Source organism: Lissotriton vulgaris, chromosome 4_1 (genome assembly GCF_964263255.1).
Source record: "Lissotriton vulgaris chromosome 4_1, aLisVul1.2, whole genome shotgun sequence".
NCBI lineage: Eukaryota > Metazoa > Chordata > Amphibia > Caudata > Salamandridae > Lissotriton > Lissotriton vulgaris.
In genome coordinates this window covers 568021859-568047962 of record NC_141691.1, presented here as the reverse complement: position 1 = coordinate 568047962, position 26104 = coordinate 568021859, and the positions used below count along the sequence as shown (strand labels likewise).

At 44.4% G+C, this 26104-nt stretch overlaps 1 protein-coding gene across 3 annotated transcripts in view; it reads left to right on the top strand.

The window, feature by feature from the left end:
• TRANK1 (tetratricopeptide repeat and ankyrin repeat containing 1) overlaps positions 1–26104 on the top strand; it is a 1005982-nt gene that overhangs the window by 232340 nt on the left and 747538 nt on the right. For all 3 annotated transcript variants that reach the window (XM_086964756.1, XM_086964757.1, XM_086964755.1), the window contains one exon: positions 1452–1570. In XM_086964756.1, the coding sequence (XP_086820882.1) occupies positions 1452–1570 (119 nt within the window). The remainder of the gene's footprint in view (positions 1–1451; positions 1571–26104) is intronic.

Below are 26104 nucleotides of genomic sequence, written 5' to 3'. Positions count from 1 at the left end.
CCGCGCCGTGGCAGAATTCACGGCGCAGGGAAGGGGTTAATTACTTTAGGAAGGAGTTGATAAAATGATACAATCAATCAATCATTCAGGGGTTTGAAAAGCGTGCTACTCACCGTGAGGGTCTCAAGGTGCTGGGGGGAGGGGAAGAGGCAGATCCGGATCAGTCGAAGAGCCAGGTCTTGAGGTCCTTCCTGAAAGTGTGCAGGGTCGGGGAACGTTCCAGGTCTTGGCTGCGATGTAGGAGAAGGCTCTCCTGCCGGTTCTGTGTCTGCGGATGCAGTGGACCTCTGTCAGGGCGAGGGCCGGTGGAGCGGAGGTTCCTCTTGGGTACGTGGAAACATACTCTGTTGTTGAGGTATTTGGGTCCGATGTTGTTGAGGGATTTGTAGGCGTGGGTGAGGAGTTTGAAGGTGACCCTCTTCTCAACGGGGAGCCAGTGGAGGACTCGTGGGTTTTGGGTTATGTGCTTGTGGCGTGGTGTCTCTAGGACGAGTCTGGCTGCGGCGTTCTGGATGGAGTTTGTGTAGAAGAGTTTTGTTGATGCCGGCTTAGAGGGCGTTACCGTAGTCCAGTCTGCTGTCTTCGCTTACCCATTAGCAGTGAAACACCAACTAATGGTCCTGGTCATCAGACTGGAGGGCTATGACGACATTTCAACAGGAGTGGTGTGTGGTGTTGCAGTGTCTGGAACTGGAAAAAAGCAAACACACCCCAGTCTCCCAACGACTTCAGAGAATAAAGGCAATGTTAACGATGGACAGGCAGTCGCACAATGGTAACAGCACACATACAAATTTTAACAGATTCTGGACGCCCTTGTTGGAACTGCTGATTCAGGTTGATCCATAGAAAGGTGCCCACTGCAATGAAGAAACGTGGGCCTGTTCCAGTAGACTCTAGCCCCGGCATGTACTTGCTTAGGAGCCCCACATAAGATGCCAACACTGTTCCCGAGTTTACCATGATCAGGAATAATTTTTCTGACAGAACTTTGATCATAGGGGATGGGGAGGATGAGGAAAGTTTTATTTTATGTTGTGCTTTTTCGCTTTTGTCTCTCGAGGCTCTCGTTAACTTTGTTTCATTGATGATAAAAATTATAAAAGAGTACTAAAACAATAGATTGTTCTTTTTATATGAAACAATAAGCAGACACCTGAAAAAAAACGAAAGGATAATGACCTAATTATGAATAAATGGGGGGATAAATAAAAAAAGTGGTTATTTGGCCATTTATTCACTGGCGCCGTTCCAGTCCAAGCCCGTTGTCATTAACCTTGTGGCAGATGCACCTCTCTGATAGGCATTTCTGCAGTTAATGAACTGTTTATGGCTCTGTGAATAGTATACTGTTTGTGCCTGACCCTTCCAAGAAAACTGCGCCTCTTAAAATGTATATTTTTATGTTTTTATGACCCAGCGCTGAAAATATGCACTTTTGTATACAATAGATGAAAGTGCACTTCCGGCTGCCTTTTGCGATGTCTTTGAGAATATTTTGCGACATGGATTTGGAGCAAAAATTTGGCAGATGGTCCTTGAAAAGTTGGCAAGGAAAGACTTCTGGGGGGTAAGATTTGTTTTCTGGTGGACTTTTGGGGGAATCCAAAAATTACTTTATTCATTCTTTTGCAGCTCTTTCAAAGATGAAAAAATATTTGTTTGCCTGAAAAGATATATATACATGAATTCGGAAATACAATTCAAGAACGTTTATTTTGGACTCTGTTCTTTGCCAGTAATCTTCTCTCCTCATTAGTAAAATAAAACGTCAAAAAACACTTGTATATATTTAGGAATATACAGTGGATACTTCGTCTGGTTAACACTTCCCTTTAATCACAAAAGCACCTTTCTATGAAAACCTGAGAACCATTCGTGTTCTACCAAAGAGGGCCTCATTTTGCAATCTGATGGTGTAGTTAGGACCTTCGTTAATTAAGCCACAATTACAAACTAGAACTGAGCAAAAATTTTGTTATGCAATCAAAATCTTGCATCATTCCATTTTTTATGTCATATCCTTTCAATTGTGCTTTTCTTTACAGAATTGTAACCCGCATGAGACTACTTTGCAGAAATGTCTTTGGAACTGTAAAAATTGATGTGTGCTGCTGCCTCAAGATATTTTATGCTCCAACTTTCCATGCAGATACAGTCTTCCCTGCCTGTATCTCAATGAATTATTGTATGCTAGGTATGCGCCAAACCGCATTTCTCGAAATAGTGATTTTTTTTATTAAAAGTACATGTAATGCCGAAGTGTGGGGAAAAAAATAGCTATTTCATTAACACCTAATGCCAGATGTCATATATGCTTCATTTGTTCACCTAATTCTTGGTTGGGTGACCTATTTCATTAATATATTGACTGCGCTTTTACCAGTCTGGCTTTAAACATTTTTAACATCATATCAAAACGGCAATTGTTTACCTCCTTTGGTTCTAATCTCTGCGCACTTTATTTGCTTTTTTTTATGGAACTTTGTTTCGCATGAATTTTGATGAAGTATATTACAGTTCAAAAGAAGGGAAGCCTAGGTTTTCCAGTTTGATAGTGTACGTTTTAGTTTTGTAATTTCCCAGTGTCGATCCTGCCTAATTTTCTGTCAGAACCTGCGTTCAATTTGATAAATATTTCCCATATGGAAAGGGCGACCGTGTCGAAGTGGGAACAACCTTCCAATCCAATTCCACTGTCCCATTTTACTGGAAGATGGAACCCCTATCATCTCAAGACAGTACTACCAAGTAGCACGCATCAGGCGTGATTCTAAAGCATTTCACTGGTGATCCGCATCACCTCACTGAAATGCATTAGTCACGCATTATAGCGATACTCAGCCGTCAATGCAGAGCGCTGCTATAAGGCACTATGCACTATGTAAGCACTGCAGCAGTAGTGCAGGGTGCGCTGTTCTCGAGGTTATACGTCTGGCAGCTCTGCGAGTTCTTCTCTTACCCACCAACATTGTATCCAAGCTAGATACCCAGGCTTCAACACGAGCATAACAGACTTTCAATCAGTGCCCGGCCAGTAACGGCTTGTTAGAGCTAATTAGGCAAAGGTCAGTAGGAGGTGAGAGTCAAACGCGGCGGGGGCGGGGAAAGAAGATTAGGTTGGGAGCCAAGTGCTCACCATCGTCGCCAGGGCCGGTGGTTGAAGCGAAGTGGATTGGATCCCACCCTGGCCATGCAACTGACCCCAGCTCACTGGAATGTGAATCTGCATCGGTAAGTGCTGTCGCAGTGAGAGGCAGTATTTGTTTTTATTAGTTAACACCTTCCACGTTGTGATTTAATTGCTGTAAAATTTGCCTGGCAATTTGGCGAGGGGGTAGAGTTAATAAGAGTCGCAGGGGGTGCTTGTGCCATTCTCCCTTCCTTTGCAGTATCCCCGCTGGGCTGCTGCCCCCTGGCCTTCTCTTTTCCTGGGGTGACGTCCTCCTCTTCAGAGATGGAGTTGGCGCTTGAAATGAAAAGCTAGCAGTTTCTGTGTGTGTGTGTGTGTGTGTGTGTGTGTATATATATATATATATATATATATATATATCAAATCATCTTTTATTTACTACTCTATTATAGATTAGCAATAAATAGTAGCTGAAATCATGATAATAAACCATATACAACAGATCCCAATAGAATTTAGAACTTGTATGCTCTTGCAAGTGTCCTGCGAGTGTCTCGCAATCCTTTTGAGAGTAATAACACCTCAAAAGAAATAGCTGCTGAAATCTCTTGATATTAGAGATCAAATATCTGAGCAAATAATTTCTATTGAAATATTTATCTGTTTAATTCTTACACTAGTGCAGAATAGAGAGCAGTGGTGTAAAGCAGAGTGCACTGGCTTAGAGTACAGGATAGAGTGTGGGAGGAAAAAGAAGCAACAAGGAAGGGGGACATGTGGGAGTGAATAGAAGCTACATGGATTGGAATATGAGAGAAGGACTGAAAACACGAGCTTTCATATGGTGTGCCCAAACACACAGAAAAATGTGTCTCCAAAACTGTAGCAGGGGATGGACATAAGTATTTGGTTCATGTTTCATGGCGGGCCATACACAAAAAGAGAAAATGAAGCCCACATGCCATGGCAAACTGGAGGAAGTTAAATGAGAGCAACACTGAAGCTAACAAGTGGTAAGCTAATGGCGGACTGTAAGCCCACTGGATATAAACATGTCCCAGAGAGGCAGCGCATGTGCTAGTTAGGCGAAACCTAAAAGAATAGTACCGCATTCGCAGCGCTATCAGCTTAAGGAAAGCAATCAAGCTGAAGCAATCAGTACTTGGTCCATGCACCAGCTGGAAGAAGAGGAAATGAAGTTGCCACGCACTGGCCAACTAGAAGGCAGCAAATAACAGTGATAATGAAGCCAACGAATAGTAATTAATGGGCGTATTGCATGACCCTTGTCTATACAATCTCTCTCAAACCAGAGCATATATAGCGCATGCTATCGCAGGCAAGATGTTGGGATTTCTCTATCTGTCATGGCATTCTGTATAAGAATGTTCCCTGCGTGGAACACATGTGATCATTCTGTTCTCGGCAGTTGCTGCCGGGGAGTCGCTGTGGCTGGATGTAAATTAAAGCCCTTCTCCTACCTGTCGTTTGGACTTAACTTCCTTTCATTGGCGACGATCGTCCCAGCTTTCAGCCTCCCCAAAGATGAAGGTGTTTCCTGTCTCCTGTCTGCGCGTCTTCTGGTGTTCGTGATCCTGCCGAGTTGCTGTTTCAAGCCGGTGGTTTCCTGCCTTCTGCTACTGTGTTCCTAAGGTACTTTTGGAGTGCTGTGTTCCACTCCTGTGGGTTGTATTTTTCCCCGTCGTCTTCGGCGCTGTTTGGGAGCCTCCTGTGACATCGTGAATCACCCCGTTGTCTCAGCGCTATTTAGGAGCCTCCAGTGACGCCTTGTATTCACGCGCTTCTGCCTGACCTGCTCCACGCAACGTAAGGATGTTGCGTGCGGCCTTTTTGTGCCTTCTCAACAATTTGGTTACCAAGGCTACCTGATGCTTCGTGTAATCGCGCTGATGCACACAGCCTTGTTTTCAATCTTCTCATTAACGTGCTAAGGTACTTTTGGAATTTTAACCATTTCACTTACTGTTCATGTAATCGAGATGATGCGCACAGCCTCCCAAGTACTAATTCTTGTCTACATCATTCCGTTGATGTGCACGGCGTGGTAATTTATGTGCACAATATCAATGGCACAAGACAAATGACTCATTTTGTTGTTGGCAGTGTCATACTCATCACTGATGCGCACAGTAACCAAGGAATTCACAGAGTTGTGTGGTATTATTTTGGAGACAGTTTTCAGATTTTCTGTATTTCCTCAACTGTGTCCTGTATTGTGATGGAGCTATAGTATACATACATTCTTACCATAGGGCAGCACCTCACCCACGCATATGGATCATATTTTAGCCCCTCCTCCTTTCTTGCAAACTGCTGGTACACCGCCTGTACCATGGGAACAGTGGAAGGACACTTTTGAAGCATATTTAGAGGCTATTGATGGTGACACTTTTACCAACAAAAAGAAAACAGCTCTTCTCATTTATAATCTTGGCACTGAAGGTAGAAACATTTTGAAAACCTTGACTCTAGAGGTGGTCAGCACTACAGTTAGTGGTGGCGATGTTGGTGATTCACTTCTAATTGATGAATATACCTTGTTAATAAAAACTCTTGATAAAAGGTTCTCTCCTAAGAGGAATGTTGTGCTCGAACGTCATAAGTTTCTTCAACGGGCTCAAACACCTGGTGAATCTATTGACGATTTTGTAGCTGCATTTCGCATACTGGCCATTAACTGTAACTATAGGGAATTTAGGGACGAGATCATATGAGATCAGCTTATTGAAGGACTTCCAATAAGAAAATTCAAGAGAAACTACTTGCTTCTGGTGATCCTGACTTGGAGACTGCTCTCACTCTGGCCAAAAGTATTGACCATTCTCAGTTTTGTGTTAGAGAGATGAGTTCTTCTACTCCATCCACGTCCTCTTCTTCGGTGGAGGTTAAACTTTTGAATTCCAAACCTCCTTCTAAACCTAAAGCTAGTGCCTTGCCTAATGTTACCCATACTGTTCCTGCTAATGTTTCTTCCAGAACCAAGTTTGTGCAAAATGAACTAATATGTTTTCGTTGTGGGAGTAGGTCACATCTGGGTTCTGCTAAATTTTGTTTTGCTCTCAATCAAACCTGCTACAAGTGTGGGAACAAAGGTCACTATTCTCGTATGTGCAAAGCTGCTTCTGCGAATAAGCCAATTCACTCTGTAAAGAATATTTCAGGGGAATCTGACGAGGAATGCTATGAATTGTTGATGCTGTCGTCTTCGCATGAGGCTGGAGTAGTTGAACTGACTGCTTTGTCTGGTCTTCGGAAAAGGAGGTCTCCTTCATGTTTGATAGCTGTGAATGGGGTTGTCTGCAAATTTCTAGCAGATTCTGGTTCTCCGTTCACTTTGTTGAATTTTGCTGACTTTAGTAAACTGTCTAGCGTACCTTTGGAACCTTCCAGCATTAAGATTTTTGCTTATTGAGGTAATATAAATTTTGTGATCAATTGTGTCCCCTATCTTAGACCCCAACGACTCCGTGTACACGCTACAAGTACATGTATACTCTCTCCACTTCAAGCTATGAAGACGCAAATACATTTGCGTCCAACGTTAACATGTCCTCTTTCAGATCCACCATGAATGGGTCAAATAGTCTGTTCCTAAATATGCCATGCCAATGTCTTTATGTAGTGTACTTTACACGTTTTTCAGCTCTGGCGAAGTAGGCCCTGAATTCTGCCATCGAGCCTTTTCCTGCCTTCTGACTCTGAATCTCAAACCTGGGCTTGCATCTGTACCCGTGACCTCTGCCTCACTCCCTGTGCGGCTAACGGTGCTTGGCTCAGCCTGTTGCCTGCCAAGACTGTATTCAACCTTCGAATTATCTGCTCCACTCCTCGAAAATACATTCCTGTCTAGTAGTTTCATGTCAACATCCTTCCAGCTGCAGAGCAAAGGGCTTGGCCTCACTGTCTCTATGCAAGTAATTCATGGCTCTGTTTCCATGGTAGGCCCATGCCCTCCCTCGCACCCCTCGCATCTCATGCAGACACGTAGACGCTCATACACGCACTCACAGTCAGTATAGAATAGCCTCTTGTCCGAGAGACCTTTTCCTGCCAGATAATACAGTTCCTTAAACATGAGATATTAGATACGATTTGGGATTAGGTTGATCTGACATCCAGACATCTGTCTCCACATGTAGGGCTAAATGTCAAGTCCCCCTTCACCCCTCAAGTTACACGTACATTACACGTCATACTGCTGCGCGCGCATCTCTGCCATGTATTTTTGCTGACACTGCCGGATTCACTCATGGATCCGCCTACTTGTGACATCATGATAAATGACGTTCTTGTTCACGCCCTCATGCACGCCTATTGTAACGCCTTTTTGTATTACGTACATGCACTCTTATCTCTCTTCTCAGCTGTTACGCCTCCTGCATATGCCTTTACTGTAATGCATTGACTATATATATGAATGCCTGTCAATAATGTATTGTCGCATACTTGCATATCCGCATATTACCATTGACTCTGTCAGTCTGTCCCTTCCCGAACCTATGTGGTGACGGAACGGTATGCCACCTTGGCTCGAGCCAATATGCTAATCACCCAATTCCTTTTATAGGAATAAAACCCTTTTTGAGAAACCTCAAATATCACGGATTTTGCCTCTTATTTATTATGAGTTATTCTTATTGACTTTACCGCATAGAAATTCAGTACCAGGTAATTAAATTTACCACATAATTGGCGCCCGAACAGGGACCCCTCCCCCATCTCACCCGCCGGAGGTGCTTTGCAGGCTTAGCCCCCTGCCACAGCCGGACGGAAACTACGCGTACCCGCAGGATTTCCTGTATCTCCCTCAGGCCAACGGAGGTGACTGAGGCCGCGATCGACACCCAGACGAGGCGGTGAGAAGTGCGGAGGATCCCGACCAGAGCCTAGCTGAGAGAGCAAGATCCGAGGTATATGGAGGCCCACCAGGTTCTGAAGTTCCGAAGTATCTGCGTCACGAGTCGAGTCCGAATCCAGTCCGAATCCAGTCGAGTCCAGTCCAGAGTTTCCGAGGCCTTCTGTTTCCGTGCTTCCCGGTGAGTACCGTTGCTGGGGACACATCTAGACGTGCGCATTAGGTTGTGCCGGTCAAGACAGGTTTGGGTACACAGACCTGGTCTGCACTGTTTTAGACAGTGTATCTGTACTGTTTAGCAGTATATCCAGTCTGCACTGTTGAGCAGTGTATCTAGTATTATGCAGTTAGCGAGTTACATTCTAATTGTTATTGTTCATCTCAAAATGTTTTAATGTGTCTCAAAATGTCGTGGTATGAGTGATTGTTCGATCGTCATTTTTGTGATTATTGTGTTCATTGTGTTCATATCTGAGTAAGCACTAAGTAGCCAGATTTTTAAGATGCCGTTATTCTCCAAATTAAGACAGATAAAGACTAGAAAAGGGATACTCGAGGAAGCTGTTCCCATCCCACCTAGGGACACTCCGGGGTACTTTATGTACCACAAGCACGGCCTAGATGCCGTTCTATTTCTCGATTTATGGGTGGACTACACTAAAGATCTAGCAGAGAATCAGAGATGGCCCGCTGCAGGGACATGGGATTCAGATTGCATCATAAGAGTAGAAGAAGCATTACGAAAAAAGAAAGCCAGACAGTCACAGAAAGATGCCATCGAATTATGGCGTAAAGAATCGCATAGGCGTACAGAAAAAGCACTTAGAAAAGAAGAGAAAAGGAAAGAGGATTCAGACAAGGCCCAAGAAAACGTATTAGTTGAGGAAGGTATCCGAGTAAAAATAGAACAAGTAGACAGACAATTAAACACCCTTAGGAATGGTATGTATCCTCTCCTGGCCGAAGGTTTACCTAAAGCCACTCCGGAAGTACCAAAAGATCTACCACCTCCCATGCTCCCGACTAAAATGCATCCCAAAACCGCGAAGGACATTTTCCTTTTTTCCTATCTAGATGATGTAGCGCCCGCATACGCTAATGCCGCACCGCCGCGCACACCTCCTTCTGGCGGCACTCGACCCCGAGACAATCAGCCCCTACCCCCGTGACAAGCCACTCCTCCACCTCTTCCTCCCGTTCCGAATGTCCCTCCTGGTCTTCCCCCCGTTCTTCCAGCTCTTCCCGCACCCATTCCTCCCACTTTACATCCGAACAACCCCTTCGGAGGCAGTGCCTCAGGAGGCGCGTCCGGAGGGGCGATAGGTTTCCAGACACCTCCACAAGTACATAGATTGACTTACAGGGATCTAGCACAACAACGTACACCTCGATCAGCCGATTTCGATATAATAAAAGAACGTCTCGGGGATTGTAGATATGATCCAGTACCAGGTAGAAATGATGAAAGATTAATACTAGCATCAGTACGACTAAGACGGGTCACCAACTTTTTGTTGACCCTACCCGGAATGGTTGAACATCTAGACAGAATATATCATTTTGTCCAAACAGGGCAGGGACCTGAAAGTATTAAGGAAGCCATGGCTCACCAGAAAGTTGACATTCAAGCCAAGATATTACGGTTTTTCATAAACTGCTTAATAAGAGAACAAGATAGGCCAGGGATGGACCCGGAGGAAATGAAAGCACTTCATAAATGGGGTCAGAATATAGCAGACGGGAACCATGATAAACAGAATTGTATAAAAAACATGTATCAAAGAATCAGAAGTGTAGTAATAAAAATACATGAAACAAGACAGGTAGAACCAGAAAATGAATCAGACAAGTTTGAGTCCTCAGAAGAGGAGCAACCAGAAGAAGCTACAGGACAAACACAATTACCAGTTAGAGAAACGATAGCATATGTAGGTAAAGGAAGACCCTTTAATAATTCAATGCGCCCAGTGCGTCCAGAAAGTAAACGAATTTTTCAAGAAGCCATGTGTAATCCAAGAACTCCTGAACACTTATTCCAAGCTATTGATAACAGACTCCGAGAACGAATGGGGTACCATGTACTAGATTCTATGGATGAACAAGAATTAGCGAGGTCAGCAGTACAATGGGCTGACAGTCCCGAGAAATATAGTGATGATGCGTTAGCACACACATTTTTGAACATGACACCAAGTGAACAGCGTTTAGCTGGTACATACATGATACAACACCTACTTCTATTGTATAGAAGCCAACATTCCGATCCAGGCCCCCTGCCTGATATATTAGCAGAACTACTCATGAATAAGTGGAGAGGTCTAGGTACCGATCTAATTAAGGTAATTCTAGAACATCGACACAGATATAGTGCCTTTCTATGTCCACAGTCTGATTCAGCACATTCCATGGAAAGAAAAATGTATTACATGGATAGACAGAATCCGTTACGAGAAGTGCACCCAGTTCAGAATACCGATAATACACTTAGACGTGTGTTTGTGTTCACACCCATAACCAAAATAGAATTATTGGAAATGAAAAAACTAGTACCTAGCCATGATAAAGATCCCGCAGGTTTTCACCGTGAAATAAAAGACATGTTACTCATGGGTGACTATACTTATCCCGACCTTATGAAGATATTGAAAGTATTACTGCCTCCTGGTATTTATGAGAAACTTAAAGAAAAAGAATGGGAAGTGGGAAATGCAAAGATTGATTGGACTGCATTAGAAAACGAAGAAAATACTAGAATTCCAGGCCAAGGGCTTGGGGATAAGGTTAAAGCATTACCAGGATTGTTAGTACAAGTGTTGCCACGTTTATTAAGTACGAAAAAGGAAGATTGGGGTGCAATCTCAGCCTGTAAACAGAAACCCGATGAAGACACTAGTGATTTTTATACTCGATTTGAGAAATGTTTTGGTATTAATAGCGGCCTGAAACCAAGTAGCGAGTCATATCCACACCTTTTTGTAACAAAATTAGTTGAGAATTCACTGCCCCAGGTTAAGAACAGAGTACTGAAAGTCGAAAGCACTTGGCAAGCTAACACCCCTTCACAAATGTTACAAATGTTACAGTACCACCAGAATAGAATTAGAGAAGAACAAGAACATGAACAAAGACGTATGAAAGACACGAAAATGAAAATGTTAGTTGCCCAGTCAGTTCCTGCTGATGGTCACAAAAAGGGTGCGACCCAGCCTAGTAATTCGACGGCTCCTGTTAAAGGGACATGTAACTATTGTAAACAGCCAGGTCATTATGTAAATGATTGTGCAGTTCTGAAACACAATATCTCCACGGGTAAGACCAAGGAGAGACCGCGCGTACCTAGACAAGATCAGGCCCAGCAACAAGCACCACAGAACATACAACATATTCCGCCTATGCCAGCTTCATCACAAACTATAGCAGTGCCACAGCAACAGCCTATTACTGCAACACAGAACACGACACAACAGATGTACCAGTATGCACAGAATGACTACCCTGATTATCAGCGGTACACATGAAACGGCCTAGAGAGGGAGTTTGGCTTGCCCCTTATTGAAGTTCTTGTAGATCAAGAGGGTCCTTATGTACACAGTCAAGTGTTAGGAAAAGACAGAAAGTTTTTAATTGACACAGGGGCAAGCAGGACCACAATCAGTCACAATGAGGTTCCAGGGGCACCCCTCTCAGGCTCACAGAATGTTTCCCTTGGATTTTCAGGAAAGCCTATTATTAATGAAGTATCACAGCCACTTCCCCTTGCAGTTGGTCCTTTGACACGGACTACAGATTTATTGCTTACAAAATCATGTCCAGAAAACTTATTAGGTATAAAGACACTGAAAGCTCTAGGAGCTATAATATGCTGTTCTCCGGAAGGAGTACGATTATTCTTGCGAGATTTTAAAGGCCATTATGTATTAAGAGACATGGATCCCCGGTTACAGAGTGTACCTGCACACTTGTGGGCGAAAGGCCCCACTGATGTAGGTTGTATGCACATTACACCATATCGAGTCACACTTAAAGCAGGAGTGGTATTACCACGAATTCGACAATACAAGTTACCTCCAGATGCTGTAGTGGCTTTACTGAGAATCATTGACGAGCTCATTGCACAAGGAGTGGTCGTGGAAACCGACTCCAATGTATGTAATTCTCCTATCATCCCAGTTCTTAAACGTACTGATCCAAATGCACCACCTGTTTATCGATTAGTTATTGATCTGCGCGAATTGAATAAATGCATTGTACCACGGTATCCTGTGGTTCCAGATATCTCTTCATTACTGACAGCTATTGATTCAGAAGCGACGTTCTTTACTGTAATTGACCTCAAGAACGCCTTCTTTAGCGTCCCAATTGATCCAGAAAGCCAATACTTGTTCGGATTCAGTTTAAATGGACGAAGTTTCAAATTTTCACGCGCACCTCAAGGATTCACAGAAAGCCCCAGCATCTATAGCCAAGCACTGAAAAGACAACTTGACAGTATCCATATGCCTGTTAACACCGCCCTACTCCAGTATGTCGATGATCTGCTGATCACCGCACGAAGCGAACCCGAATGTGAAAAAGCATCACTGACGGTTTTAAATTTCCTGGCTGACAAGGGGCACAAGGTTTCCCCTTCGAAGCTGCAATTCTGTGTTCAGCAAGTTGTGTACCTGGGTCACTTGCTGTCCAAAGTGGGGAGACAGCTCACTCCAGATCGCATCCAGTTAATTGTAAACATGTCACCACCGAAAACACAAAAGGAGGTGCGGGCTTTCATAGGCCTCACCTCGTACTGCAGACAATGGATTCCCCAATATGCATTTCTAGCAAAGCCACTCATTCAGTTGACAACTCAGGAGGCAGCGACATCGACTGTCCTCCCTTGGACTCAGGAACATACACAAGCTTTTGAAGACTTAAAGAAAGCCTTATGTCAAGCACCAGTTTTAGCAACACCTTGTTACAGTAAGCCCTTTACACTTTTTGTTACAGAACGTGAAGGTACTGCCTTGTCAGTCCTCACTCAGGAACAAGTAGGTTCACACAAACCGTGTGCTTACTTTTCTAGCACATTAGATCCAGTAGCCCAAGCTTTACCTGCATGTTTGAAATCAGTCGCAGCGACAGCTTTAGCAATCAGACAGAGCGATTCCATAGTATTAGGACATCAATTGACAGTACAAGTTCCACATTCCGTGGAAGTTCTTTTAAATCGTACACAGACCCAACACTTGACCATAGCAAGACTGACAGGTTATGAATTGACATTGTTTCAACCACACATAGAAATCAGACGCTGCAGCACATTGAATCCTGCCACACTTTTGCCATTAAGCGGTGTAGACCCACTGAAGCATGATTGTATCGAAGTCATCACTATTACGACGAAACCCAGACAAGACTTGACAGATGTCCCATTACCAGACCCAGACCTGACACTTTATGTGGATGGTTCATGTATGAGAACAGGTACAGGAGAATTAGTGGCAGCTTACGCAGTCACGACAGACACCGAAGTTATAGAAACAAATTGTATCGACACCCTGTCAGCTCAAGCAGCAGAGCTCATCGCTCTGACACAAGCCTGTATTCAAGCCAAAAATAAGAGAGTTAACATATACACTGATTCACGTTATGCATTCGGAGTCGTTCACGATTTCGGAGTCCTTTGGCGAGAGAGAGGTTACTTAACTTCTCACGGTGCCAACATTCAACACGGTCCCCTCATTCAAGCCTTGTTAGATGCAATACATCTACCTACTGCGATATCTATTATGAAGTGTAAGGCACATACAAAGGTTACCGATACGATCTCCCAGGGTAACGACCTGGCAGACCGAACAGCTAAGCAAACTGCCCAGAATCGAATGCATGCAACTGACTTGACAAAGACAATAGTTCCGACGCAATCACACTGCATGACAGTCAAGGATCCCGCACATGATGTAATTGACATACAGACACATGCCACACCAGATGAAATCAAGAAGTGGACTGAACTAGGAGGGATCCAAACAGATCAGGGATGGATGACGAAGGGAAAATCTACATGGTTTCTCCCCGATTCTATGGTTCAAGTCATCATTAACACTATACATAGCCCAGCACACCTAGGAGAAAAGGCAATGCTAGATAGCATTCAACACGTATGGTACAATAAGAACTTACGAGCAGCAGCAAAACAAAAAGTGCGTACTTGCATGATTTGTTGTCAGTTCAATCCAGGTAAAAGCATTCCTGTAGAGAAAGGTGGATTTCAGCCTCCCGATCACCCTTTTGAAGTCCTCCAGATGGATTATATCCAGATGGAACGTTGTCGAGGATTCAAGTATGTCCTCGTAGTCGTATGTGCACTTTCCCGATGGACAGAAGCATATCCAGTCCCAGATTACACTGCTCCGACCACAGCCAAGCAGCTGGTTCGCGAGTTCTTCCCACGGTATGGTTTGCCCCGTATCGTGTACTCAGATAACGGTCAGCCATTCTCATCCGAGCTTGTGAAACACATAACACTCCTGTTAGGGTATCAGTGGAAGTTCCACTGTGTCCGGCATCCCGAGGCAGCAGGTCTCGTGGAGCGCCATAATCAGACTCTAAAGATCCGACTTTCAAAAATATGTAGAGAGAAAGGCGTTGACTGGATAGTAGCCTTGCCAGTTGCCCTTTTCTATATGAGGATGGTTGCGCACTCTCGAACCGGGCTATCCCCGTATGAAGTGGTCTTCGGTAGGCCACCAAATATGTGGGGGACGCCTATACCTCGTAAAATCACAGATGTTGATTGCGTTATGCTGACAGATTACCTTGCCTCCTTGATGTCTGCACTACAATCTTGTCGTTCACAGGTAGCTGCAGCTTTTCCCGACAACACCGAGGTGAAGCCCCATGAAGTGGTCCCTGGCGATTTTGTGTTAGTGCGGAACTTTGACCGGAGAAGTCCACTGGAGCCCCGCTGGCAGACCCCGAAGTTGGTTCTTCTGACGACAAGGACGGCTGTTAAATTGGAGGGCAGAAAAGGATGGCTGCACTCGAGCCACATCAAAAAGTTTCACGGACTTCCTTCGGACTTGGACTCTAAGCCCTGCCCTCCTCCACAAACTGACTCAAAACTCCCCCTGGTTGAGAAAACCGCCTCCGAAGAATATAGACTAAAGTTACGGTCTAGCAAGTCAGACAGTTTAATTGTTTAAGTCCTCCCCTAGGTGAATCGGTTAAATTAGTTTCTGACATGTATCCCCTAGACCGAGATAGAGAGAGAGATAGACAGAGACAACTCAAGAAACGTGCATATTGTAAATCACTTCGTAGTCACTGTATAGTGACATTACTGATTATGTTTTTTCTAAGCCTTCTTATTATTGCTGCCAGTATATTATTACACATGTACTACCCTATTTTCAAGCGTGCACAATCTGCTTACAATGTCACTGCCGAACATTCTTTTAGCGAATTACCTCCCCATGAATTGTCTTACAGACAACACATTCATTAGTATGTTACATCACTCCCATCAGACTAACAATGCTACAAACTGTTGGATATGTGGCCGACTCCCTCCCTACCAGAAATACAAGGGAGTTCTGCCCCTCTTTCCGTACCCGTTCACTCACAATGGCTCCTGTGGGGCATGGTTTAGATTGATTAATTCCCTAGATTCTGACATTGCTGTTTACGATGGGAATTGGGTTTGGGGAAACCTGAACTTAGTTCTACTTAAAGTCTGTTACCCTGACAAGAAGGGACTTCCCACTAGAACAGGAACTGATCTAGAAAATGAAGTATATGGATTAGGTAATTACACAATTAACCTCATGATTCTAACTGTTGAATCCGAAACCGCACCAGTATTACCTGCTATGTCAGTGTTACCAGTCAAAGGTGAATTATGTATCAGAATGAATGGTTCCATACACTTAGGTCATAGTAAATGTACTACTGTGATCGAATTCAGTGATCAAGGCAAATCCACGTTTAGAGCTACTCGTCATTCCTACTTTGTCTGTGGCCATACCGCATACATACGTTTGCCTCCAGATTGGGATGGTACCTGTTACATTGCATTCCTTCTGCCACCTGTTTTCCTAGCTCCTCCTGATTATCACAGAAATACCAATCTAGTAAACAATAGACTCCGAAGAGATCTCCCGATTGTCGACTACACTGAAACAGCATGGGAGCAATACACAGACTTCAATAAAGGTTTCTTCCCCTACTTAGGTGCTGTTTTCAATAGTAAACTGATACGCAAATTAACTAGAACCCTCGAAGCAGTAGTGAATGAAACTACCTCCGCTCTAGGCAACTTAACAGAAGAGCAGTCCGCCATGCGGGTTGTTGTTCTTCAGAATCGTCTTGTTATTGACGTCATCTTGGCAGATAGAGGCGGAGCTTGTAAGGTCATCGGGTCAAGTTGCTGTGTTTTCATTCCAGAAAACGCGCCAACGGTATATAAAGCTATAACACGTCTCCATAAAATTGCAAGTCTGATACATCAGAATCCAGGCACCTGGACTTGGTCCGGATGGTTCTGGACAACGTTGACCGCTTGGGGATGGAAGATCCTATCCTTCCTAGGCATTGGCCTTCTCATAGTATTCAGTTGCTGCCTATGTTTACAATGTGGACCGGCGATTTGCGGCCTGTGCGCCACATCATGTATTCCGCATTCAAATTCCCATTCAAAACGTCAAAAGAAGAAGGAAGAGCAAATGATGTTACATGAACAGATTGATAGATTCATGCAGATCGATATATCATGAAGGGTCCGTAGGGGACAAGGAGGGAATGAGGTAATATAAATTTTGTGATCAATTGTGTCCCCTATCTTAGACCCCAACGACTCCGTGTACACGCTACAAGTACATGTATACTCTCTCCACTTCAAGCTATGAAGACGCAAATACATTTGCGTCCAACGTTAACATGTCCTCTTTCAGATCCACCATGAATGTGTCAAATAGTCTGTTCCTAAATATGCCATGCCAACGACTTTATGTAGTGTACTTTACACGTTTTTCAGCTCTGGCGAAGTAGGCCCTGAATTCTGCCATCGAGCCTTTTCCTGCCTTCTGACTCTGAATCTCAAACCTGGGCTTGCATCTGTACCCGTGACCTCTGCCTCACTCCCTGTGCGGCTAACGGTGCTTGGCTCAGCCTGTTGCCTGCCAAGACTGTATTCAACCTTCGAATTATCTGCTCCACTCCTCGAAAATACATTCCTGTCTAGTAGTTTCATGTCAACATCCTTCCAGCTGCAGAGCAAAGGGCTTGGCCTCACTGTCTCTATGCAAGTAATTCATGGCTCTGTTTCCATGGTAGGCCCATGCCCTCCCTCGCACCCCTCGCATCTCATGCAGACACGTAGACGCTCATACACGCACTCACAGTCAGTATAGAATAGCCTCTTGTCCGAGAGACCTTTTCCTTCCAGATAATACAGTTCCTTAAACATGAGATATTAGATACGATTTGGGATTAGGTTGATCTGACATCCAGACATCTGTCTCCACATGTAGGGCTAAATGTCAAGTCCCCCTTCACCCCTCAAGTTACACGTACATTACACGTCATACTGCTGCGCGCGCATCTCTGCCATGTATTTTTGCTGACACTGCCGGATTCACTCATGGATCCGCCTACTTGTGACATCATGATAAATGACGTTCTTGTTCACGCCCTCATGCACGCCTATTGTAACGCATTTTTGTATTACGTACATGCACTCTTATCTCTCTTCTCAGCTGTTACGCCTCCTGCATATGCCTTTACTGTAATGCATTGACTATATATATGAATGCCTGTCAATAATGTATTGTCGCATACTTGCATATCCGCATATTACCATTGACTCTGTCAGTCTGTCCCTTCCCGAACCTATGTGGTGACGGAACGGTATGCCACCTTGGCTCGAGCCAATATGCTAATCACCCAATTCCTTTTATAGGAATAAAACCCTTTTTGAGAAACCTCAAATATCACGGATTTTGCCTCTTATTTATTATGAGTTATTCTTATTGACTTTACCGCATAGAAATTCAGTACCAGGTAATTAAATTTACCACATAATGGCAAAAGGGTAGAAGTTTTGGGAAAGTGTTCTGCCAAACTGGAATTTCATGCAGATCATACCACTGGTGTGGTATTCATAGTCCAGGATGGTACCAATTTGGTGGGGTGGGACGAACAAGGTGACTTGAACATTATTTTGGATCCCAACCATCCGGACATGGTGATATCTCACACTGAATTGTGTGAGTTTTACTCTTCAGCTTCTGCACCACCAAGGGCACTGACTGTGTCTCAAGTATCTAATACCAAGTGGGCGCTTATGTTTCCTGAAGTATTTAGTGGGGAGTTAGGCAAACTCAAAGGTTTTCAACACTGTATAATTTTAAAAGAAAATGCCGTGCCTGTTGCCCACAGAGTGCGCAAAGTGCCTCTAAGTCTACAGGCAGAGTTGAGGAAGGAATTAGATCGTCTGTGTGCTTCTGGAGTGATCGAGCCAATTGAGGGTTCAGAGTGGCTCGCTCCCATAGTTTTGGCGAGGAAATCCGACAAATGTTTGAGGATGTGTTGACCTGCGCGATCTCAATGCAAACATTTGGATTGACCGGCAGCCACCCCCAAATATCAACGAGATGTTAGCTACTCTCGAGGGTGCTAAATTTTTCACTTCCCTCGATATTTCATCCACATATCACCAGATTGAGCTGTGTCCAAATTCTGAGCATCTTACCTCTTTTGTAACCCCGGAAGGAGCTTATTGTTACATTCGCATGCCATTTGTATTAGCTTCAGCCTCAACTGTTTTTCAGAAGCTGATGAACAACCTGTTAAAAAATATTCCTGGTGTTGTCTTTTTTCAGGACGACCTACTGGTCCACGGCAAGTCCAAACTTGAGCATGATGAGCGTGTTAAACTTGTTCTGAGCATCTTAAGGTCCAGTGGGCTAACTTTGAGGGATGACGAATGCAAATTTCTTCAGAATGGGGTTGACTATCTTGGTCACCATATTTCCCACAATTGTGTTGAACCAAAGGTTAAGATTATTGATGCAATTCAAAATGATCCTGTTCCTGCCAACAAGGATCAGTTACATTCATATCTTGGTCTGGTGGAGTATTACTCCAAATTTGTTAAAAACTTCTCTTCCAAAACCGATGCTATGCGTTGCCTACTCAAAAAGAATGCTAAGTTTGTTTGGGATGATGATTGTAATAGCAACTATAATGCAATTAAGCAAGAAATTATTGGTGCTCGTCCTCTGAAATTGTTTTGCATCAATGATTCTCTCAACTGTCTGTGGTGGAGGTTGAGGGATGTCTCAAAGGTGATATTGTCGCTTGTCCCCCTGCTGGTGCACCATCTCCTTTCCAGTTGTTTACAGTGCCACAATTGTAAGGTCTACAATAGTGGTTGCTGATGGGAGCTTCTCTGTTGGTGCAGTCGGTGATCTAATTGTTGACGTTTCTGACGTTCTGTTATAGATTGTTGGAGGAGATGGGATGGGAGGTGCTGAGTGCATTGATCCATATGTCCTTTGAGACTTTCCTCTAGCTGAAGTAGGGTGTGTTGGGCAGACTGGTGGCTCAGATCCATGAGCTGGTGATGTTGAAGTGGACGATGGAGTGGTTGGTCCAGGTGAGCTCCGCGGCGCAGTTGTACCTGATGCGGTTGCTGGAGGTGAACATAGGGTCTAGAGTGTGGACTGTGGTGTGCTTGTGGTCGTGGATGAGTTGGATCAGTCAGATGTTGTTCATGCCTGTCATGGAGGTTGGTAGTGTTGATGTCATTGTGGTCATCTGGATGAAAGTTGAGGTTGCTGAGGAAAATTTAGTTGTTGGAGTATTTGAAGAGGAGGGTGATGAATTCAGTGATGAAGTTGCAGAAGGTTGGATGTGGTTCTGGAGAACGGTAGGCAATGGTGCCCCTGATGGAGTATTTGCTGCCTGTTTGAAGTCAGGAGTTGAGGTGTTCCATGGCTAGGGTAATGCCATCATGTGCGGTGGTTTATTGGATGTATTGTATTCCTCGTGTACGATTGCAATCCCTCTGCCAAACTTGTTGATGTGGATGCAGTGGGTGATCATGGATCCTTTGAGTAATGTGGTGGGGATGTCTCGCGCTGAAGTGGCATTGAGCCAGGTCTCAGTGAAAAAGTGGACATCTGGGTGGAGATGAGGTCCCAAACCTCGGTGGTGTGTTTGCACAGTGAGCATGTGTTGAGGAGCGCGAATGCAAGTTGGTATGTTTGTTCAGCTGGTGTCTGTGGTTTGTTGAGGATGAGACTGGTGAGTGGCTAATATGTGTACTGTGGCAGGCAAAGTGTCAGTGAGTGCTGGTGAAAGGTCCTACTGTGGAGCATCGGTCAGTGGGAGTGTTTGTTGCGGTGTCTGAGTTCGAGGGTGTGTAACTCAGCAGTGGTGTATCTGTGGGGGCCTGGAGGGCCAGGGGTCATGTCGCTAGGCACAGTCGAGATGTGGACAGCTGCACGGTCAGGCTCGTCCTGCATTCAGTAGGTGTTGGGGTGGGCGGGGCTTCTGTTGGCAGTATGAATGGTGACCAGGAAAACCCCAGCAGCGGCCTTGCTACTTCAACAAACGGCAGTAGGTTGGTCAGGCTGGATTAAGCAGGAACTGGAGGCCACAGGCAAGTGGCAGACTAATTGCCCGGGTACCTACCAGTGCATTCGCACTGCTGCCTGCAATAAGTAGGTTCTGAAGGGGGGGGCTTCTGTTGGCAGGAAGAACGGTGTGTCGATGACTTGACTCAGTGATATACTGATGTTGAGGTAAGGGCTATCCCTTCTCGATGCCACTGTGCTAACAGGGAACAAACCATGCCAGCAGAAGAATAAGAAAAAGGATCACTTCTGAATGAGGAAAAGCCAGGGGCACCAAAGCTTCCAAAGAATCAAAATGGCAGGAAAGGCTGAGAAGACCAACCTGGAAGATCACAGGAAAAACTAGTCAGAAGAACAAAAACCAACTAGGAAAGTGGACACAAGCAGAAATGTTTGTGACGTATTCTAACCCAGTACTCACTGCCTTACATACCAAATAATGGCCTGAATAGGAAACTTCCCATAGCAAGTAATATACTGCTGCACTGTCTCCATATTCCGGAACAACATATTACTATCCCAAGCTGCCAACAATCTACACCCGAGCTCAACATCCACAATGCCGTTGTCTACTGGGGAATCACGGGCCACACATAAAAAGAGTGTAGGGGATGGGAGAGACCAGCCAGCTACTCTGGGCTACGACTCCGGTCCCCCCCGGCGGCTCCAGCTCCAAGCCACGATAATCCGCCCAGCGCCTCAAGACCTTGTAGTGCTTCCTATGGCACCCTCTAGCATCAAAGATGGGGAGCTCGAGGTCCATACTAAAGTCAAGACCATTTTTCCAAATAGAGACCGCGGGGTCAACCACTGTCTTCCAGGCTCTAGCTAGGTCTCTCTTCGCTAAAGTATAGCCCAGGAGCATGAGATGTTGCTTATAGATGTTGCCCCCAATCCCTTCCATCACATGGAGGAGAACTAGTTTCGCTGAGTGAGACAGCTCCCACCCCAGAACCTCAGAGAGACAGGCCAGTACCCCCCATCAGAACCGTGCTACCGCTGTACAGTGCCATATAGTGTGTATCCGGGTAATACGAGATCTTTCTTAGTGGTTAAAAAGGAAGTATAGTTAAAACAAAAAAAATTTACAAATCTAAAAGACATCAAGGAGTTACAGCAATTCTCATTATAGGTTACCAAGACAAAAAATTTAATTTTATGGCATCCGTAAAGTAAACATCCTGGTTTAGAACTCTATAGAGTTTAAAATACTAGTAATACAAAATATATACCAGATACAATGTTCAAAAAACACATTTTTGTTAGTACGATGCAAAGCTAATATAAAAGTAATAGTAATGTACCACATGTACTAAGTAAAGTGCAAATGCAAAAACCGGTATAGTTCAGGTATAATACACTAAAATTTCAGACTTTTCACAGGTACCTACTAATACTGAAAACCAAAGTTTGAGATGTCTGTTCTCAGTATTCTTTCTGCCTCATAAAAGGATCTTGTATCAAATAGCCGACAAATGGGTTTGATACATTTCCTTCTATATTTTGTATAAGCTGGGCAGAAGAACAGTAAATGTAATTCATTTTCTTTTGCACCCGTGTGGCATAATGCACAGTACTTTTGTCTCCTTGTTTACGGACCCATTTTGATATATTTGAATTTATCTGTAATAAACTGTATAGAAATTTCAAATATAAAGATTTTGCTAACTGTGGCTAAACTTCGTCCAAGAGTGGTTCGAAATTCCAAGTTGGTTTCATTGAAAGGAACCTTATTGTTAGTTTTCCTGTGGCTGAACTATGAGACAAACTGTCTTGGATTTAAGCCCAAAAAGTTAGCTTTAGTGTTTACTTTAAAGCCATGGACAACTGAGCAGGGTCCTCTCAAAAATGTTTAAGTTCTAATTTATGAAACCAACCATAAACATGCTTCAGCCATGGCAGACCTATACCCTTTTTGAGCCTTAGAATTTCCTCTAGTCCTTCTTTATAGTGGACAAGTTTAACTGTGGTCCACAGTCGGACCCAGAACCCCGCTTCAGTATCCTCATCTAATAGAGCCTGGTGTGACTCGCCACTTCCTTTCTTCTCCTGCTGGGTTTGTGGTACTGCTCAGTGCCTCACAGTGCTTTGGTTTCTGCCTTTTTATTCTTGCCTGGTCTGCCCAGGTCGAATTAGTTCTAAGCCAGCTGGTGAGCCTGATTCTTCCCCACTTCCTCTACCATGTATATTCTTTCAAGAAAGCAATGGAAGCAGCCTTGCACACTGGAGCAGACACCCCGTGCCTTCTCCGGCATCTATGGTGGTTTACAGTGTCCTGTGTCTGGTGATTGTGTTGGACAGTAGCTGCCAGTAATGACTTTGCAGCTTACCTTCTGTGTCCAGTCTACCTCTGAGCTAAGACTGGCACCTGGCTGATGCCATTTTTTGAGGTACAGGCTTATTTCGATCAGAAAATCGGAGTTGGCTTCTCGAGATTTCTGGCGTATTGAGGGGGTCTGATCAGTGTTATCCTGGCTGCCAAAGCGATGGTGAGTTCAGATATCCTTGCTCTGTTTTGATGATTCTATTTTTTGCTGCATTAATGCAGTTTGCAAAGATAGGGGACAATGAAGTGTGTTAAAAGGTCATGTTCAAAACTCTGTGTCAACACCTGGCGGCAGAGGGCCAGCTGAGGTGCAATACTGTCCGCTTTGTTGCAGCTGCTGAGAGAGCAGAGGGACAAAGTATGGAATGTTTTGATTTAAACCGGATATTAACGCATATATACGCCTTAAAGCCTTGCCCTACTTTTTCTCTGGTTAAAGAGTCCAAAGGACTCCTTTGCCCATACCACATTCAGGAGCACCATCAAGAGCAAGAACTTTGCCTACTCTTGGCAGACAGGTTTACAAACAACCACTGGCTGTTGAACTGTTTACTTTAAGAAAAAGGGGTAACCCTGTGTCCCTCAGAACCTGGGTATTTGTAGTTAAAATGAAAATGGTTCTGTTGGGTGAAACCAATTACTTTTGAAATATATTCATTGAATGAGACCACAAGCTCTCTGATACAAGTCCAACAGTTTGAGAAATAAATGCTCAAAAACTTTAAACCATGTAATTAAATAATTGTATTAAGAAATTTCAAACATTTGGTATCCGAATTGCAATCATTCTTAGATAACATTCAATGTCTGCAGTGACTGTCAAATATAAAGTGACTTTCAGTGAAAAGTGTTCTGTGAATGAAGGAATATACAGTGCAATTTATGTACAGGTATATACAAATATCTTCATTGGCCAGATAACAATTTTAAACCAAGGATTCCTAGAGTTCCTATGCGGATCCTGGTATCACTGGACCTTTGATGTTCGTCGACGTTTCGACCCTTATGCGCTCCGGTTGAAAGTCGCGGCGGGTCTTTATCAAGACAGGAGGGGACAGTTTGGGTCTCAGACCGGTGGAAACTCAGCCTGAGCCTGTGGGTGGCGATACTGCCTATCAATTCTTGCAAAGACAATTTCAAATCCGAGCGGACGGAGGCGCTTAGTTCCTCTCGTGCAGGCGCCTGTTGTCATTTAGCAGTCCGCATTTGCAGAAGTGAGGGTGAGTGGATGAAAAATTTATTCTTGGCTCTATTCAGTATTTAGAAGCACTACATCATTCAGCATTTATTTTCCTTCCATGAACTCAAAGGTGGAATGTCCACAGTAGAATCGCTCCAGTGGCTCTTGAGTTTACCCCTGCTAAACAAAACATTACGTTTACCTTACAGTTCAGTCTCTTGGTGTTCTTCCACACCCTAATTTTCGATCACATGCTTATCCTAACCATCATCTTCAGTCTCTGAAAATAAACTCCCCCTATCTTTTGGCTGATCGCCGCACCCTTACCTGAGGAGCAGAAGATGAACCTTTCATTTCAATGGTCAGTCTCCCCCATTTGCCTTCTCCCATTGTTGTATTTGTTTGTCCCTCTTATTCTTTGCATGTGTTCTCTCTGCCAATAGAACTTTCCAGCTCTTTCCCATTGAATGTCTGATGAATAGGTCTCCTTCCTGGTTTTTCCATTGAGTTTCTTGATCTGTAATGTCAGTGCTTACTCTTTTTGCTTGCTTCTTCTTCCTCCTTTGATTGGCATTGTCTGGTCTGTCAGCTACACAGCGACACAATCCGTCTCTACTGCTCTTCACACTGTTCCCAGCAGTTCCCATATTCTCAGCTGGAGCCTACTCTTCAGGCCCATTTCACACGTAATTTACTTCATGATGCACCACCTTGGTAGCAACTGCAAGGCATCACCAAAATGATACTCGTCTCCTACCAAAGCACGGCTCTACAATCCTGCCACCTCACTACCTGAAGCACCAGGGTGTTTGCTAGCCTCCCAACTGCCAGTGACTTCTTACTCCCAAGCATGGTGAGTCTGCATCATCACACTACATTAGAAAAAATACTATTGCAAGCACTTGTCATTGGTTCAAAGTTTGCTCACCTGGTTTGTCTTCCTGCCGCTCCTTTTACTTTCCTGTGTTTTAATATTTCAGCCTTTTGAAAGTAAAGGTGTTGGACGTACAAGTGAGAATGTAATCTCAGTACTAACTTCTGTACTTGTAGCCCATGCTCCTCTGATTTACTAAGACCTCAATATCCAACCCATTTATGGTATCTTTTAACTGATCAGTATTTGTTAATAAAAACATGTTCATCCACAGACTTCAAACATATGAGGTTTTATTGAGGATTTCTCTATCATAAGTAAATCATGTGTTCGAGGCATGTGGGCTGCTGAATTCATATCTGTGCATAGATCGCCGCCTAGTGTTGGGTCCGGATGATTGCACATTGTTGTCCTGGAAGAGTCTTCGAAGTATCACGAGATAGGTGGCTCCTCCCCTGGACTACAGTGCGCACGGGCATCCTCTCCATCCTCAGATTGTTTTTTTCCGCCATTGGGTTCGGATGTATATTTGTTAACTCAAGTTCGGAATAGATAGAAAACTTTTTATTTGGCCAAAAGGCCTCTAGGTGTCTTCGGTATTGTCTTTGCGATCGGTGCCCAGTACTCGTTCCAGCTCAATCCTCGAGCTGGACGTCAAGAAGAGCCGCGTGGCAATTCAGCACTAATCGCCCGGTCGACGCCAGAGGCCTTATCGACGATCGATGATGGAACGGAGCCCATTCAAGATGTCCCGTTTGCAACTCCAAGTATCCTCACATCGATGTTCACCCGGTGTGCAACAAGTGCCTGTCTCCGGATCACGATAAAGCCAGCTGTATGGCTTGTTCGCGGTTCCGATCCAAGAAAACACTTCGCCTTCGACGCGCGGCGCGGAAGGAAGCCCAGCAGACGGCACCTGACCCGGTGAACATCTTTGATGCTGAGGAAGATGAGGGAGTCGAGCAGGAGGTGAAGTAGTGTGGCTCACTGGTTAGAGGCGGCAGACCCGAGAGCAGAGGACGGCCCGGGACCAGGGTTCGATTCCCGGCGCGGCAGGTTTCTGGACCAGGGTCAGCGGACTCGATAATTCTCTCGCCT